This window comes from Watersipora subatra, chromosome 10, assembly GCF_963576615.1.
Source record: "Watersipora subatra chromosome 10, tzWatSuba1.1, whole genome shotgun sequence".
NCBI classification, from domain to species: Eukaryota; Metazoa; Bryozoa; class Gymnolaemata; order Cheilostomatida; family Watersiporidae; genus Watersipora; species Watersipora subatra.
In genome coordinates this window covers 60,350,371-60,367,504 of record NC_088717.1, presented here as the reverse complement: position 1 = coordinate 60,367,504, position 17,134 = coordinate 60,350,371, and the positions used below count along the sequence as shown (strand labels likewise).

Sequence of the window (17,134 nt, the reverse complement as noted above, 5' to 3'; positions counted from 1 at the left end):
GTTCCCAGTCCCTTAGAAGATCTTCGCAAATAGAGTCTGGATAAACTCCTTTGTGGCTCAATATAATAGTTAATATATTGCTGAGCATATGACTCGGCAGTACTGAGCCGCTTGGATGATAAAACAATCAAGTTGCAGTTGTCATTTTCTGATTTCAGACACTAAAAAGCATATGAGGTAGCAGCATTTGTTTCCATTTCAACTTGCAAGCATGCATGCAGCCTACGCAGTCAGGCCTGTATTCCCTGGTTGCAAGTTGGGGCTGTAAATGTTAGACGACTAGCTATGAACACTTGGGGGTTTAGGGGGCGGTGGTAGCCCCTTCTTTAATGGGATACGGGGCAGCGCCTAGGAGCTCTGGACCCTTTAGGCATCAACAACTCTCAAAGTATGCATATATGCAATCAATTGTAAGCATCGAAATCTACATAAATATATTGCTTATTGTTCATGGTAGGCAAAACCTTTTCTTTATTTAACAAACGATATAAAACTCATGACAATACAGATTTATGTAAAAAAAACATTGAAAGAGCAAGAGCTATTACTTCTTCATTGCAATAGCTTTTGTTCTGTCAATGTGTCCATGGCAGAAATCTTTCACAACTAATTCTGTATCTACATGTATTTCAACATCTTTATATATGTGTAATATTAGAAGATTATTAAAACGAGCCTGCCCTATAGTGCTCCTCGTCGCTGTTTTGCTTTGCTTCAATGCAAAAAAAGATCTCTCACTCACTGCATAGTGGCATTAGTGGCAGGCAAAACCAATACAAGTGTGCTAAATCAGTGAGCATCATCGCTAGTTGCTCGGAACTAGTGCTCGGAATTAGTAGTTGGAAATTCCAAGTGAATGAGCTTAGACTGCAATTCTTAGTACTTGGCCGTTAAAAATTATTGGAAGGCCAGGGCGGCTCAGCCGCCCAGCTGTTCCATGGAATACGGGCCTGTACGCACTACTTTCTTTAATAATGACAAACCGGATCACTCATGGTTTAACAAGGCGTAGTAATTATGAAATCGTGACTGCGCGCTGCAAAATAATACAACTGTACTTTTAATATTTTTACTAGAAATAGCAAGTTTTCAGTTTTAAAAGCTCTATTTTAGTTAAATTATGCTACATTAATTATTTTGAAGTAATCAAAAAACTTCTGCTGACCGTTTTCTGCTATTTTACAATTTAGCATCACAAGCACTGGACTATTAGGCATAAGGTAAGTTTTGCGGAACATAAGACATGCGGAATTTAAGAACGCAGCTACACTAAAAGTAAAATGTTGGAAACGCTAAATCATAGTCAGAGTTTGAAAATATTATTGGATTAGTTCGTTATGCCCAACATGTATTCAAGTGCATTGGTAAGCAGGGTGCTCCTGGGGCGCTAAGGGAAAAGGAAAAAACTAGTTCCTATCCAAATAGTCCTAGGAAAGAGCCACGGTATACGGCATATACGGTAGAAAAATTTTTGGATAGGAACTAGATTTTTCCAAGGGAAAAACTCTCGCAATAGTATCTTCCCAGAGGCTTTATGCTCGGAATATTCTTAGATATAGGTTAGTTGAATAAATTATGCAAAATGCAGTATTTGAAATTGCAAATTCAGTACGTTTATTTTGCAAAAACTTTCTTATTGCCATGCTCATTTGCTATCATGTTTGCTGGTTATCACGCTGAAGCCTTTGATAAAGTAACCATTTTTTGTTATGCTTGCATATATCAACCGATTTACAATTGAATGACTCAGGGTTTGATGTTGTACTGTTGCTGTACTGTTATATTTGTACAGTCGAGTTGTTCGTTTCTGTACAATGATAAGGTTAAAGCTACTCCTCTTAGGTTTCATTTATGTCATTCAAATAAAACCTTAGACATGGTTACGGTGAATATGGGAAATGATAAAGTAAATATAATTAATCCGAATCCACACATACATCAGTGTTGATTTTGCTTTGCCATCTTATTTTATTTTGACTATTAATTTGATAATGACTGGCTCAAACAGTAGTGAAAGTGTTAAGCTAGTATGAGCAATGCTGATATTTACCGGTAAAATATACTTTTTTATTCTGTAAGTCAAACAATTAAAATACACAACTAACAACATTCTAAAACAATAATATTAATGACAAATAGCCAATAACTAAAATTAATTATTTAATTTATCAATAAAATAGCCAATAAAAGTTACACCGTTAGTCGAATGGTCGTCTATGCTCCTTCACTCACTCACATACTGCTGCGAGTCTCAATAGTCAAAGGTGAGTTGTGATGGTTTATAGCTAGTTAGACTTAGCATTTGAAATAGAAGGAGCTTCAGCAGTTAGAAAGGAAAGAAGTTCAGCAGGCCAGAGGGAAAGAGATAGGCTCCACAGGCAGAGGGAAGTGCCTCAGAAGGTAGAGGGAAAGAGGCTGAGTCATCGGAGTTGTGCCTGTTAGCCTGTGAGAAGGTGTTTAGGTACTCAGGTTCTGTTATTTATGTTGCAGATGGTTAGTATTTGAGTTGACTTAAGAACGTCATGGAAGTTTAATGATTGGAAATGATCACTAACTCCAGCTATTTTGGTCATGTCTGATAGAGATCTAATTTTTTGGTGGTTTTCTGGCACGCCAATTGATGTCTCATTCTTCATGGGTTACTTCCACTAGAGGTTTCTAATCTTTTTGTAGATGGGTATATGATGACTGCTTGTATATGGGTAGTATATATGATGACTGCTTGTATATGGATATAGGATGGCTGCTTGTATATGGGTATATGATGACTGCTTGTATATGGGTATATAATAACTGCTTGTATATGGGTATATGATGACTGCTTGTATATGGGTATATGAAGACTGTTTGTATATGGGTAAATGATGACTTTCTCATGATGGTCCTCTGGTCTACTAGGTGTAATATTGCGTGTATCTCCGTGGTTTTGGCATTTCTCTATTTGCTTCCATTTTCCATTTGTTTATACTTCTATACAACAAACTATTCTAACAGATAAAGCTATGACACCGCAACATAAGGTCTATACCAACGCACTTGAAGATTTTTATTCGGTTAAAGTTAAGGTTGGCATCAGACTAAACATTGGGTGTATAGGGTGTGCATCATTTGTTCGTGTAGATGTGCCATGATTAAACAGGTTGTGGAATGTGATTGATATGTTTCTTAGCATTGCAGATGTGGTTGCGTCAAAAAGGTCGATTTAATGAAATTAAGACCAATAAACGGCTAAAACATCAGCTACAATTTTATGCCATTTTTGTCTTTGTAGACTAACCCTATCCAGAGATATATGCATTTGAATGAGGCCATCTTTTAAAAAGCTCAGATTCCAGCGGGTGCTTCATTCATGACATAACGAGTGATACATGTAAAAATACGAGCGATAAATATAAGATTTTTCTTTAGCCAATCATCAGGACGAAATTTTTATATAGGTCATGTTAAATGTTATCACTCGTAAAACGGTTTGTCTCTGGTGTCGAAGATTCTCGTTGTTAGGGAGATTACTCTATTACTAGTTAGTTACGTGCAACAGCTTGTAGATTCTACTAGTAGATTCTACTAGTAGATTCTAGTAGTAGATTCTAGTAGCTACATAAATCGACATATTTATTTTACATCAATCATCAGACAGGTTATGGTTAGAGCTGACAGGCGTCAGCAGCGTTATGCTGCAGAGGAAGATAGGAGAATGGAGGTAAAATTATCTTCAACTTTGAGCATCCTATACATATATTCTAAGCTAACGGTAATAATTTTAGTACTCATGAATACATCTACTAATAAGTAAATTATAACTTTTTGCTGTCAGAATCGTCTATGCATAACTTTTTAATCGTTTCACAACTTTTTATCATTTCACTTGGCTATATAGCATTTTCTTTGGTTTTTTAGCTAGTGAATTAGATTTATGATTAGAATTTATGTTTAGTGTGTAAAAAGTGAGGAAAATCGATTGATCAATGATTGATCAATGCTCATCTTCAAATTTCAGAAACAAAGCTTCAAATTGTTTGCTTGGCATATTTATTTTTTTGTTAGACATTTATTCGTTTTAAAATTACACTCGGAATCTATCCAACTCCCAAATTGAATGCTTGCAGTAGATACACGTTAGAACGACATATATATATGAATGCCATTTATTACATTGTTTTAATGTTGCAGGATGTTTATGGTTACAGGTTCACTAGCAGAACAGTCGTGTCGGTCTGGAAACTGCCATAAATGGGAAAGAGAGACACGAATGTGTGCTGCACAAAGTTTGCTGCAGTAGATTAATTTGTCCTATTATATGAACTGAAACTGTCAATGGCCAAGACTTGGATGAATGTTTTTAATAAAAACTTTGTGCTGCGATGAAAACTTTTGCAGAACATATTGAATACATTATAGGCCTGTTATAATCTGTATTGAAATCTTCTCTGATGGATTTATGAAGTGTAATCAGAGCTGTATTGACAGGTACTTTTGAATAGCTCGACTTAATTCCAACGGACCAAATATTAAGTTCGAAAAGTTTATGATCCACCCTACTAAGTGAAAACAGACGAGTCTACAAGCCGTCAACCAGGTGCAATTATGGTTTTATTAATCTTTTCCTGAATCGGCGGGTTAATTGATTTCAACGAACTTGACATTGTTTTGCGTTCACTATTTCGGTCAACTCATAAGACCATTTGTTTTGTACTTGAATTAACTAATCAAATAGACCAGTAAAACTTTCTACAAAATGATAATAATAATGACTAGATAACGTAGACTATACATGACTTTTTGGAATGCAGTTGGTTTCGCCATATATTCGAACATATTATTTCCAAAGATGGCGGCGTGCCTATTTTATTTTGTAGCTAGTTTCTGGTGTGCGTTTAGCAACTGAGAACTTAGCTGATACAAAGGTCGTGATGAAATAAGCTAACTGGACGACCTAATTACCGTAGACAGTAGAATTGATAGTCGGTACTCCAATGTTTAAACAGCATTAAGAGGAAGTTAATATGACAAGTTTTCAATTTACCTTATTTGAGGCGTTTGAAACATTCACAATAATGTATCTGTAGCTGGAGTTAAAATTTTATTCTAGCCAACATGAGCAAATACAAAATAAAATATATGCCAATAGAGCCACGTAAGACTAGACTTTTATCACATTAGCCGATGTAAATACGAGCTATAGAGACAGGTTGTATCACGCGTTACATCATTTTGGGCAAGTCTGAGTATGTTTTTTTGGCCTGAGCGTTTTTACCATGATCAATTTTTTCTCGATTTTAATCTTCAAATATCTTGACAATGAGATCGCCCAACACAACAAACAACATATCAACTGATAGGCAAAAAAAAATTTTATTAAAATCAACTCAAGTTTGACGCAACCCCGTCTTTAAGTGGACAGATCGGTTATCTGGTACGCATTTGGTAGATGTCTTATTTAGAAGTAAATGCATCGTGTATCAAATTTAGTTTGCAATCCCAAATTTTCTGGTGCAACATTTGTAAAAAAATATCTCTTTGAAGCAGCAATTACCTTCAGTATTCCTTTATGCCTTGTCGTGATCTCAGCTTGTCACTGGTTAACAAGTTGTTTATAAGCTGCAGAGAGAGCTGCGTGTGAGTTCTCAGTTGCCAACATTCTTGTGTGTAGTTTAATTGTACCTCTAAGCAGAGGCCCAGAGGAGCTATTACAAGCTTGATCAAAGTATATCTTCAAACCCCCTCTTTGTGATAATATTTACTATGAAATTAAGTCAATGGGAAATTTTTAATGACAAAAAAATTGCATACAGTTAGCAAGTGGAAATAAACCTTATCATTCTTATGATATAAATTCAAGTGAGCATGATATGTATAGTCAAATTATGAGCGAAAGCGGAATTTTCAAAAATGATGAAGGGTTTTGTAAGGGGTTAGTTTATGTGCCAGAAAGTTTTGAATTTCACCTGTGATTCTATGTATGGTTTCTTTCGGTTAGAGAGTTGGCAGACGTTGAAAGTTGAGCTTACGTTATTAGCTATTGGCTTTGGAACTAATTAATGTTCCAAATCTTTGATTCTGCTTTTACCTTTCAACTCAGCCCTGCTTTATAGTTGAGATGGCGTGTGATGTCTCTGTAGGTAGAGTGCAGTAGCTTGATTGATATTATTGCAATTGTGTGCTAAAGATATGTAACTGTATCAAACAAACAAGAAAAACCTGTACTAATGAAAGCTTTCTTAAACAAGTTTCGGCACAAGCACTTTGAACAAGCACTTTCTCTAATGCGTTTTCGTAACTCATTAGAGAAAGTGCTTCACTTCACATTATCTTTAGAAGCACTGTAGCTTTTATTCAGTATTCAGTACACCATTCATACAGTTTACTAGTATGACCAAAGGCTGATAGGATTATTCTGAACTATCTCTACCTTCATAGAAACCATAAAAGTATGTTTGCTAGCAAGGCAGTATACCATACCACTGACATAAATGTTGGATAGCCTTAAAATGGTTGTAACAGAGAATTCAACTTCATTAATAGAAAACAGCTATGAGCTACATTATTTTTGTTAAATGTGTCAATAAAATCGCAAACCTGATAATTCAACAGAATTAATTACTTGACTATGACAGTGTAAATGAATCAACTACAAGTAAAACGTCGAGTTTATGTAGAAGGGTTAACAAGAATTTATACCACTGATGAGTCTGACACTTTCACGGTTGTAGATGAAGCGTTGGATGAGTCAGATAGTTCGTAGACAGAGGAATAACAAACTCGAAAGTTTTAGATGAGGTGGAGACTGAGTAAATAAGAGGGGTTTAAGAGTTTGAATGAATGATAGGGAGTGGATACTTCGAATGTGCCAGGAAGGTTTAATATTTGGTACTCGGTGCATATTAGTCAAAGTGGTTTATGAGTGATTTGTTGGGAATTTTAGGGTCTTCAAACAATTTCAGCGATACAATGTTGAATGACGAGGTTACAGATAATCTACAGACTGAATTACATTTAGATAAACTGGAAAGACTGAAGATGAAAAAGAATATTCATCATCAGGTTATATTTAAGGTATGCGTTAATTGGCCATCTCCGTAGAAACCTTGTAGCTTTTGCTCATTCTGTTCATTTGGCGTTTGTCTTTCCCGCGTCTCATAATTTGTATTTCACTCAAGAGATCAAGAGAGATTGACTTTGGCTTTTACTATGACTTTTGTAACATTTTAGGAGGTGAAAGAACTTGTCGACGCATCAATAGGTGGCAACAGGGACGCAATTAACGAACTAGATCGTATGCACATCACGAAACTGCACAAGGCTGCCATCTGTAACAATTATGATGAGGTGCTTTTACATTTTTATCTTTCATTTTGTGCAAAATCTCTGTATAAGAAAAACGTGCGCTTGTATCATCTGTATGAAATGTTGTAGGTTCAGCATATCTTAATACACTCTACAATTTCAATTAATGACAAAAGTTGGTTCGGTGAGACAGCGCTCTATTTCGCCTCCTACATCGGATCACTTCCGTAGGTTTTCTATTTGCTCTCGTATCTAATTAGCTTTTGGGAGGTTAAAGTCTGTTCTGGGTGCCAGGGATGGTAATTCTTGGGGATGAGGGCTTGTTGATGAAGGCTTTATTCTTTGGAATGAAGATGTAGTAACATAGCTCATAGATTGAAGGCTGAATGATACCCAAGGAGCATGCAGAACTTACAATATCACAGTAAAGTGTTGAAGAATGAGGAACTGTGCAAGATGGTTGGACATAAATGGGTATATAGAGGGTATAGAATAAAAGGTCAAAAGATGGTGCAGGTACAATAGGTGTCACTTCAAAGTATCTGTTACAAGCACTGTGTGGGCCCAGGTGATCAGCCTACCATAAGTTTTATTACGCTATATATGCTGATCTTGAGGCTATCATCTCTTGCAGGCTTGTTATGATACTTCTTAGTTACGGAGCTCAAGTTAGCACTGAAGATGAGTCAGAGGAGAGTGAGCTAATAGCTGCAGTTAGAACTGATCAAACATCTATTGTCCGGGTTCTTGCCTCTGCAGGTAGTCAGTATAACAGTTTCTACTGTTTGATGCTGAGGTTTACCACATGTAGCCGTTCACAATTATTGCTGTGCTAGTAAAAGCTGCATGGTGACTTAAAATTGACTATTTGCACTTACATTTCAAGGAGTTACTAGGTGAATCCCTAGAGTTGCATGGGTAATAAAAAGGTTGGTGCACAGAAAATTTATTTTAATCAACATTTACCATTCTAAATTTTAAATGAAGGTGTTTGTTTTTTCTGCATGTGTCTGGTCAATGCATAAGTGAAATACCTGAAAGCTCAAGGCGTAACTAGAACAGATTGTTCATAAACATTTCTTACTTCTTATGCTACACATTCGTTCAAGTTTTAAAATAACTTATAAACAGTGGCAGGTAATGTAGTTGCCTTTGGTTAAGTTTTTTTTACCCAATCCATTTGAGCAACTTAAGCTAGTAACTTAAGCTAGTAACTTAAGCTAGTAACTTAAACTAGTAACTTAAGCTAGTAACTTAAGCTAGTAACTTAAGCTAGTAACTTAAGCTAGTAACTTAAACTAGTAACTTAAGCTAGTAACTTAAGCTAGTAACTTAAGCTAGTAACTTAAGCTAGTAACTTAAGCTAGTAACTTAAGCTAGTAACTTAAGCTAGTAACTTAAACTAGTAACTTAAGCTAGTAACTTAAGCTAGTAACTTAAGCTAGTAACTTAAGCTAGTAACTTAAGCTAGTAACTTAAACTAGTAACTTAAGCTAGTAACTTAAGCTAGTAACTTAAGCTAGTAACTTAAGCTAGTAACTTAAGCTAGTAACTTAAGCTAGTAACTTAAGCTAGTAACTTAAGCTAGTAACTTAAGCTAGTAACTTAAGCTAGTAACTTAAGCTAGTAACTTAAGCTAGTAATGTAAGCTTGTCTAAATCTTTGCTATAATAAGAGTCGTATCCATTTGCCTGAAGCCAGCGTTAGGAAAAAAGATTGTACCTCACGGTAACCAAGCCCATGCATTCGGATGTGCGGATGTGAATCCAGGTGCACTTCCGCTATGCATAACAGCCAACTTGCCATGCTACGGATTATTATGCATATAATCATTATGCATCATGATCTCTTACGGAACATAGGAATGCAAGCATACGAGCAAGTGCTGCAAGCGTGCGTATTTTAACCAGCCTTCCGTTGCATAACTCATCAAACACTGTTGTGTGGCAAGCTCAGTGAAGATATCCTCATGATAGCTCAATAAGATTTCCTCATGATGATGGTAAATGCAATGAAGATGATCAACTACCTCAAGAGCAAATCGACACTTCGTTACAGAAAACTAAAACATTTTTTAAGAGATATTGATACCCAGTATTATGAGCTTCTCACCCATGACAATGTGTGTTGGCTCAGTAAAGGAAATGGCAGTTACAAAAAGACCTGTTTGTGTTTCTTGAAACTTGTGACTCAAGCGCTGAGGTGTTTATTAACACGCTAAAAAGTGAAAAGCGTTTGGCTGATATGGCTTTCCTGGTTGACATCTGTAGGCGCGATATGATTATTCACGAGTGACCTTCGAGCAGATATGCTGCACTTTCCTTGCCTCAAATTATTACGAGATGAAAGGGTTGGAGACATGGATGTCCAGTGCTACTGTGACCATATCAACAACCTGAGTCAGGGGTTTTTAAGGCACTTTGGCAAGGTAGAAAGGTTGACTCGGCTCATAAAAGCGCCTTTGGTCAATGGAATAGATGGTGATTGGGCATTGGCCATAGTTGAATTTTCTATTGACTTGTCAGTGGCTGCCATGCAGATGGAACTAGGTGACCTGCAAGCTACAGAGAATGTCTTGACCCCAGAGTTCCGCACTAAAGCTGCAACAAAGGCCTTATATCCTGTCATGACGCAACTAGCAATTACATGTACATATAGGCTGTATGCTATATTTTCATCAACATATCTATGCGAGTCTGCATTCTCCAAGATGAACCTTATCAAATCCTAGCAATGATCTGTCCTCATGCAAGACCACCTTCACCAACCAATGAGATTAACAAGTACCCAGATGGAACCTGACTACAGATCAAATCCTAGCAATGATCTGTCCTCATGCAAGACCTTCACCAACCAATGAGATTAACATGTACCCAGATGGAACCTGACTACAAAAAACATTTTGTGTGCTAAAGCTTAATTCCATCCTAGTCATTAGAATTCTGGTGTAAGTCCGTACTTTGTGTGCACTACATTAGTGTATGTATAATTACATATTTTTGATGTATTTAAGTGTATATGCATCGTTTACAATAATTTATATTCCAATTGAAAGTAGAATAAATATTGTTAATTGCCGGGGTATCTTGTAGTTTATATCTAGTTTAGAAGTTAAAATGGCAAATGTTGTTATTTATATGTTAACTACGAATCAGTTTTGTGTCCAAAGACTTTTATTACTCGCGCAGCACTGGGTAGTACAGCTAGTATATATATATATCTATATCTATCTAGATATATGTATATCTAGATATATATATATATCACATATTATATATATAGGTATATTTAGATCGAGGAGAAACGATGGACTAGTCAGATATCTAGTTATATAAGTCATATCTAGTTATATAAGTCATGGCTTGGTAGACTTGTGGAAATTGTCTACCCGACCAGCATCGTGTGCTTTATAGTGCTTTATGACTCAGTTAAATAGCATTTGTGATATAAACCATCTCATGCCACGACTAACGCACATTATTACACTTTATTTTGTTTAGGCTCAAATGTGAATATTTTATGTGATGAATGGACACCTCTGCATGTGGCATGCTTCAGGAAGTCAGCTCATGTGATACGGGCACTAGTAGACTTAGGAGCTAATGTCAATGCGATGGGGGAGTGGACGTATTGTCCTATAAACATGATCTTTGTGGAGCACTCCAAGAAAGTTCAACTTATACATGATTGTCAAGATGAATGGCTTATCAAAAGGTTAGTAGTTGACTCACTAAGCTTCTTGCTTTCTCTCTCTTTCTTGTTCCCCCTTTCTCACTCTCTTTCACGTTTTCAATTTCACTCTTTCTTGCTCCCACTTTCTCACTCTCTTTCACGTTTTCACTTCCTCTCATTCACTCTTTCTTGCTCCCACTTTCTCACTCTCTTTCACGTTTTCACTCCCTCTCATTCACTCTTTCTTGTTCCCACTTTCTCACTCTCTTTCACGTTTTCACTCCCTCTCATTCACTCTTTCTTGCTCCCACTTTCTCACTCTCTTTCACGTTTTCACTTCCTCTCATTCACTCTTTCTTGCTCCCACTTTCTCACTCTCTTTCACGTTTTCACTCCCTCTCATTCACTCTTTCTTGTTCCCACTTTCTCACTCTCTTTCACGTTTTCACTTCCTCTCATTCACTCTTTCTTGCTCCCACTTTCTCACTCTCTTTCACGTTTTCACTCCCTCTCATTCACTCTTTCTTGTTCCCACTTTCTCACTCTCTTTCACGTTTTCACTCCCTCTCATTCACTCTTTCTTGCTCCCACTTTCTCACTCTCTTTCACGTTTTCACTCCCTCTCATTCACTCTTTCTTGCTCCCACTTTCTCACTCTCTTTCACGTTTTCACTTCCTCTCATTCACTCTTTCTTGCTCCCACTTTCTCACTCTCTTTCACGTTTTCACTCCCTCTCATTCACTCTTTCTTGCTCCCACTTTCTCACTCTCTTTCACGTTTTCGCTCCCTCTCATTCACTCTTTCTTGCTCCCACTTTCTCACTCTCTTTCACGTTTTCACTCCCTCTCATTCACTCTTTCTTGCTCCCACTTTCTCACTCTCTTTCACGTTTTCACTCCCTCTCATTCACTCTTTCTTGTTCCCACTTTCTCACTCTCTTTCACGTTTTCACTTCCTCTCATTCACTCTTTCTTGTTCCCACTTTCTCACTCTCTTTCACGTTTTCACTCCCTCTCATTCACTCTTTCTTGCTCCCACTTTCTCACTCTCTTTCACGTTTTCACTCCCTCTCATTCACTCTTTCTTGCTCCCACTTTCTCACTCTCTTTCACGTTTTCACTTCCTCTCATTCACTCTTTCTTGTTCCCACTTTCTCACTCTCTTTCACGTTTTCACTCCCTCTCATTCACTCTTTCTTGCTCCCACTTTCTCACTCTCTTTCACGTTTTCACTCCCTCTCATTCACTCTTTCTTGCTCCCACTTTCTCACTCTCTTTCACGTTTTCACTTCCTCTCATTCACTCTTTCTTGTTCCCACTTTCTCACTCTCTTTCACGTTTTCACTCCCTCTCATTCACTCTTTCTTGCTCCCACTTTCTCACTCTCTTTCACGTTTTCACTCCCTCTCATTCACTCTTTCTTGCTCCCACTTTCTCACTCTCTTTCACGTTTTCACTTCCTCTCATTCACTCTTTCTTGCTTCCACTTTCTCACTCTCTTTCACGTTTTCACTCCCTCTCATTCACTCTTTCTTGCTCCCACTTTCTCACTCTCTTTCACGTTTTCACTTCCTCTCATTCACTCTTTCTTGCTCCCACTTTCTCACTCTCTTTCACGTTTTCACTCCCTTTCATTCACTCTTTCTTGCTCCCACTTTCTCACTCTCTTTCACGTTTTCACTCCCTCTCATTCACTCTTTCTTGTTCCCACTTTCTCACTCTCTTTCACGTTTTCACTTCCTCTCATTCACTCTTTCTTGTTCCCACTTTCTCACTCTCTTTCACGTTTTCACTCCCTCTCATTCACTCTTTCTTGCTCCCACTTTCTCACTCTCTTTCACGTTTTCACTTCCTCTCATTCACTCTTTCTTGTTCCCACTTTCTCACTCTCTTTCACGTTTTCACTCCCTCTCATTCACTCTTTCTTGCTCCCACTTTCTCACTCTCTTTCACGTTTTCACTCCCTCTCATTCACTCTTTCTTGCTCCCACTTTCTCACTCTCTTTCACGTTTTCACTTCCTCTCATTCACTCTTTCTTGCTTCCACTTTCTCACTCTCTTTCACGTTTTCACTCCCTCTCATTCACTCTTTCTTGCTCCCACTTTCTCACTCTCTTTCACGTTTTCACTCCCTCTCATTCACTCTTTCTTGCTCCCACTTTCTCACTCTCTTTCACGTTTTCACTCCCTCTCATTCACTCTTTCTTGCTCCCACTTTCTCACTCTCTTTCACGTTTTCACTCCCTCTCATTCACTCTTTTTTGCTCCCACTTTCTCACTCTCACGTTTTCACTTCCTCTCTCACTCGATCGTCCTTTCTTTCTCTTCCTCTGTTGCACTCTTGTTTTCAATTTCTAACTCACTCGTTTTTGTATTTTTAGTGTTCGTTTGATTTTTTAGCTTGATGATCACAGTACGGATTTTGGTGCTGTGCAGCTGACTCAGTTGAGTTGGTTACAATTCTATAGCAATGAGGCCATTTTTAAAGTTGTATTCCGGCACCATATTTTCTGTAGGTTGTTGAAACATCCTAGTAATTAATCACGGTATAAATTACAGTGGTTGTTTGTCTATCATTGCTCTCACTCCTCATTAAGTTAGAGTAACTCTTCTGTAGTCGGTAGTGATTGTTGGTAACTCTTTTAGATCATTGGAGTCTTTGCTTATCTCTTCAGATGTTGATGTTAACTATTCAAGTCATTGTGCACTCGGTGAGTCTTTAGATTAGGGAAAATTTCAGGGTTCTTTTGATGTAAATCCGATAGAATAGCGCATGTTCTATGATCTATAATATTGATATGCTGATGATAGTATACATGTTCTATTATCTATAAGATTGACATGCTGATGATAGTATATATGTTCTATAATCTATAAGATTGATATGCTGACGATAGTATACATGTTCTATTATCTATAAGATTAACATGCTGATGATAGTATACATGTTATATAATCTATAAGATTGATATGCTGATGGTAGTATACATGTTCTAAAATTTATAAGATTGATGTGCTGATTAGTGCTGCACGATATCTTTGCATGTGCATTTGAATATTTGGTCTCTAAATATATCGAACAGCATCGAACATTGGAGTTGTCTTCTATCGATGTATAGTGTTGGGCTTTAACATGAACGATATGAAAGGAAGTTAGTCAATATCGGTTAAAAACAGGAGTTGTCCTTTCTTTACAATAAGGAGAGTGGACAACTCCAGTTTTGCAAAATAACCCACCGATATTTTGCTAAAATATTGGCTTCGATATTCATATCAATTTAAAAACTGACAAAATATAAAATCATCCATTGAAATATATCGTCACATCGAATGATATCGGTTTATCGTGCAGCACTAGTGCTGATGATAGTATACATGTTCTATAATCTATAAGATTGGTATGCTGATGATAGTATACATGTTTTATAATCTATAAGATTGATATGCTGACGATAATACACATGTTCTATAATCTATAAGATTAATATGCTGATGCTAGTGTACATGTTCTATAAGATTGATATGCTAATGATAGTACACATGTTCTATAATCTATAAGATTGATATGCCAATGTAGTCGTACATATGTACCATAATCTATGATATAGTACATATGGTGGCCGCGAGTATTATCGCGCTTCTTTTGTATTATTAGAGGCCTCTGAGTAGATGGTGTGTAACTCTCACAGTTATACGCTGTTTACAAGCTGTTAAATGCTGGTTTATTCCCTTATAAATAAGAGTTGTCTTCTCGGTAGAACTCAGAAGTTGAAGCTAACAATGTTAAAACTAAATGGATGCTCAAACTGTATGACGGTTGAACAACACAGAGATTCACTTCATACACAATCTCATATTATGGTGTCTCAATGATTTTGTTTTAGGTAATCCGCAAGTGATAACGCGGGCCCTTACTTTACTCTCTCCTTCTATATGTAGACTTCTTATGAACCACGGAGCGTCAACAGATGTCCTATTTGACTACACCAAGAAGGCTATACATGATGAACTAGTTGTTGTTTTCAGTATTTATGGATCAAAATTAGGTGCCTGCAAATCTCATTTACTGATCCCATAGGATTTTTGTGAGGCCTCTTAGCTCTATTATAATAATCTGCTAGTATAATTTACAAGCACTATGAACTGTTAGTATCACCTACTAGTACTATGAACTGTCAGTATCACTTACTAGGACTATGAACTGTTAGTATCACCTACTAGTACTATGACCTGTTAGTATCATCTACTAGTACTATGAACTGTTAGTATCACCTACTAGTACTATGAACTGTTAGTATCACCTACTAGTACTATGAACTGTTGGTATCACCATTTTCTACTATGAACTGTTAGTATCACCTACTAGTGCTATTAGCTGTTAGTATCACCTACTACCACTATGAACTGTTAGTATCACCTACTAGTACTATGAACTGTTAGTATCACCTACATGTACTAGTACTATGAACTGTTGGTATCACCTACTAGTACTATGAACTGTTAATTTCACCTACTAGTACTATGAACTGTTAGTATCGCCTACTAGTACTATGAACTGTTGGTATCACCTACTAGTACTATGAACTGTTGGTATCACCTACTGTCAAAATGTTCCTATCATCTACTTGAACTGTGAATTCAATTACGCAACTGTCCCGAAGTGTCTAAAGGTTGGCTCTAGTCTTCTAAGCCCCTGATCATCACAACAATATTACCTATTATTAACACATAGCTACCCCATACATGTGGGATGTCTGAGTGAGATATTTCTATAATTAGGCTAACTTTTAGCTCTTGTGCCACTTCCAGAAGTTTACTTTGCCTGTTATCGCAGTGATAATAGCTGTGGGACATGTAATAACATCTCTATATTTTTATAGGCTATGTTACGCCAGAGTTTTAAGTCGTTTTAGTGCAGTGCGCAGCTGTTTTGCAGTATATTACAACTTTGTAATGCGCCGTAAACATGCGCTAATGCAATTGGGTTTTTTTTGCAACTTGGTCGCTGAAATCTACTGCGCATTTACTTCCTCTGTAATTTATTACTTGAAGTCCAGCAATTCATGCATACGGCACCTTCTTTAAACTCTGTAGTTGTATGTGTACTGCAACTGCGTATTAATATGTTGCTAATACTGTGCATCAACTGATATTGCTGGCTTTCCAAACGTCTGTACTGCAGTGTCACTGTTGCTGCACATTTCCCAACGTTTCCATCACAATCGATTGTGTTTGATACATTTGGACACCTGCTAGTACTTATCAAAGCACATAGCTGTAACAGTAATAATTCTGCTCGCTGGCAACCGCACCGAATAATTGTAATTCTATTCATCACGCCTGATTAAAAGAGCCATCTGGCCAGTAACCATTTTACCAAATCCATGCACTTAGCCATTTTCAGACATTCTCTACTATTAATCATTGGCATGTTACGATAATCCCAAAATCAAGCTCGTAATCTTGACTCACAGACTCCATAGGTAGACCGGAGAAAGGCAGTTGGCAGCATGGTCATGTTTATTGATTTTATGAACCTGTGAGGTCTACTGTTTACTTCACTCCTATTTTATTTCCTTTTAGGCTTTGGTCTAGCCGACCGGATCTACAGATATACATCATGCCTAGAACTGCTCATTTGCCACGGAGTCGAGCCTGCCTCCGCTGACATGAAAACTACTGCAAGACTTCTCCTACGTCAACTCCGACTTGTGCCCCTTAGCATCAAATACCCACATTTAGAACCAACTTTTCGAATGCTCCTTTCCTTCTGCACAGCTGGGTGTGGGCCTGTAGACCTTATGAGCCTGTGCCGAAGGGCCGTGAGGAGGTATCTCGGTCATTCAATAGCCCATCGTCTCAAATCTTTAGATCACGTTTCACCGAGGCTTAAATCATATATTTTAATGGAAGACATTGGTGAATCGGAACTATACAGCTGATAACCTTGTCGATCTTGCTGCAGTAAATCAATGATTAATCTATTCGCATTGATGTGTAGATGTTAGTTTACACATTTTGGCATGTCTCTGTTAAATTTGTGTGTCTCTGTGCCAGAATCGACACATTTCCTTGTTTGGCCAGTAGAAGAGAGATATCAGTATTATTTTACTCACTGGACAGCATTTAAACAATACACATTGCTACTTTGTGAGTATTGCTACGGTGTGTGCATGGC

The 17,134-nt window shown here is 37.3% G+C and overlaps 1 protein-coding gene across 3 annotated transcripts; it reads left to right on the top strand.

The window, feature by feature from the left end:
* Nucleotides 1-1,429: 1,429 nt before the first annotated feature.
* On the top strand, nucleotides 1,430-17,107 carry LOC137406039 (ankyrin repeat-containing protein DDB_G0279043-like). Of its 3 annotated transcripts, none has more exons than XM_068092555.1 (9): nucleotides 1,430-1,559; nucleotides 6,923-7,053; nucleotides 7,210-7,326; nucleotides 7,414-7,511; nucleotides 7,919-8,043; nucleotides 10,785-10,998; nucleotides 13,603-13,667; nucleotides 14,841-15,002; nucleotides 16,540-17,107. In XM_068092555.1, the coding sequence occupies exons 1-9, from the start codon at nucleotides 1,535-1,537 to the stop codon at nucleotides 16,896-16,898; spliced, it is 1,296 nt and encodes a 431-aa protein (XP_067948656.1). In that variant the 5' UTR covers nucleotides 1,430-1,534; the 3' UTR covers nucleotides 16,899-17,107. The 3 variants fall into 3 exon arrangements, with proteins under 3 accessions (XP_067948656.1, XP_067948658.1, XP_067948657.1); XM_068092556.1 differs by having other exon boundaries at nucleotides 1,549-1,608; XM_068092557.1 differs by lacking the exon at nucleotides 16,540-17,107 and having other exon boundaries at nucleotides 14,896-14,952.
* Nucleotides 17,108-17,134: the final 27 nt, after the last annotated feature.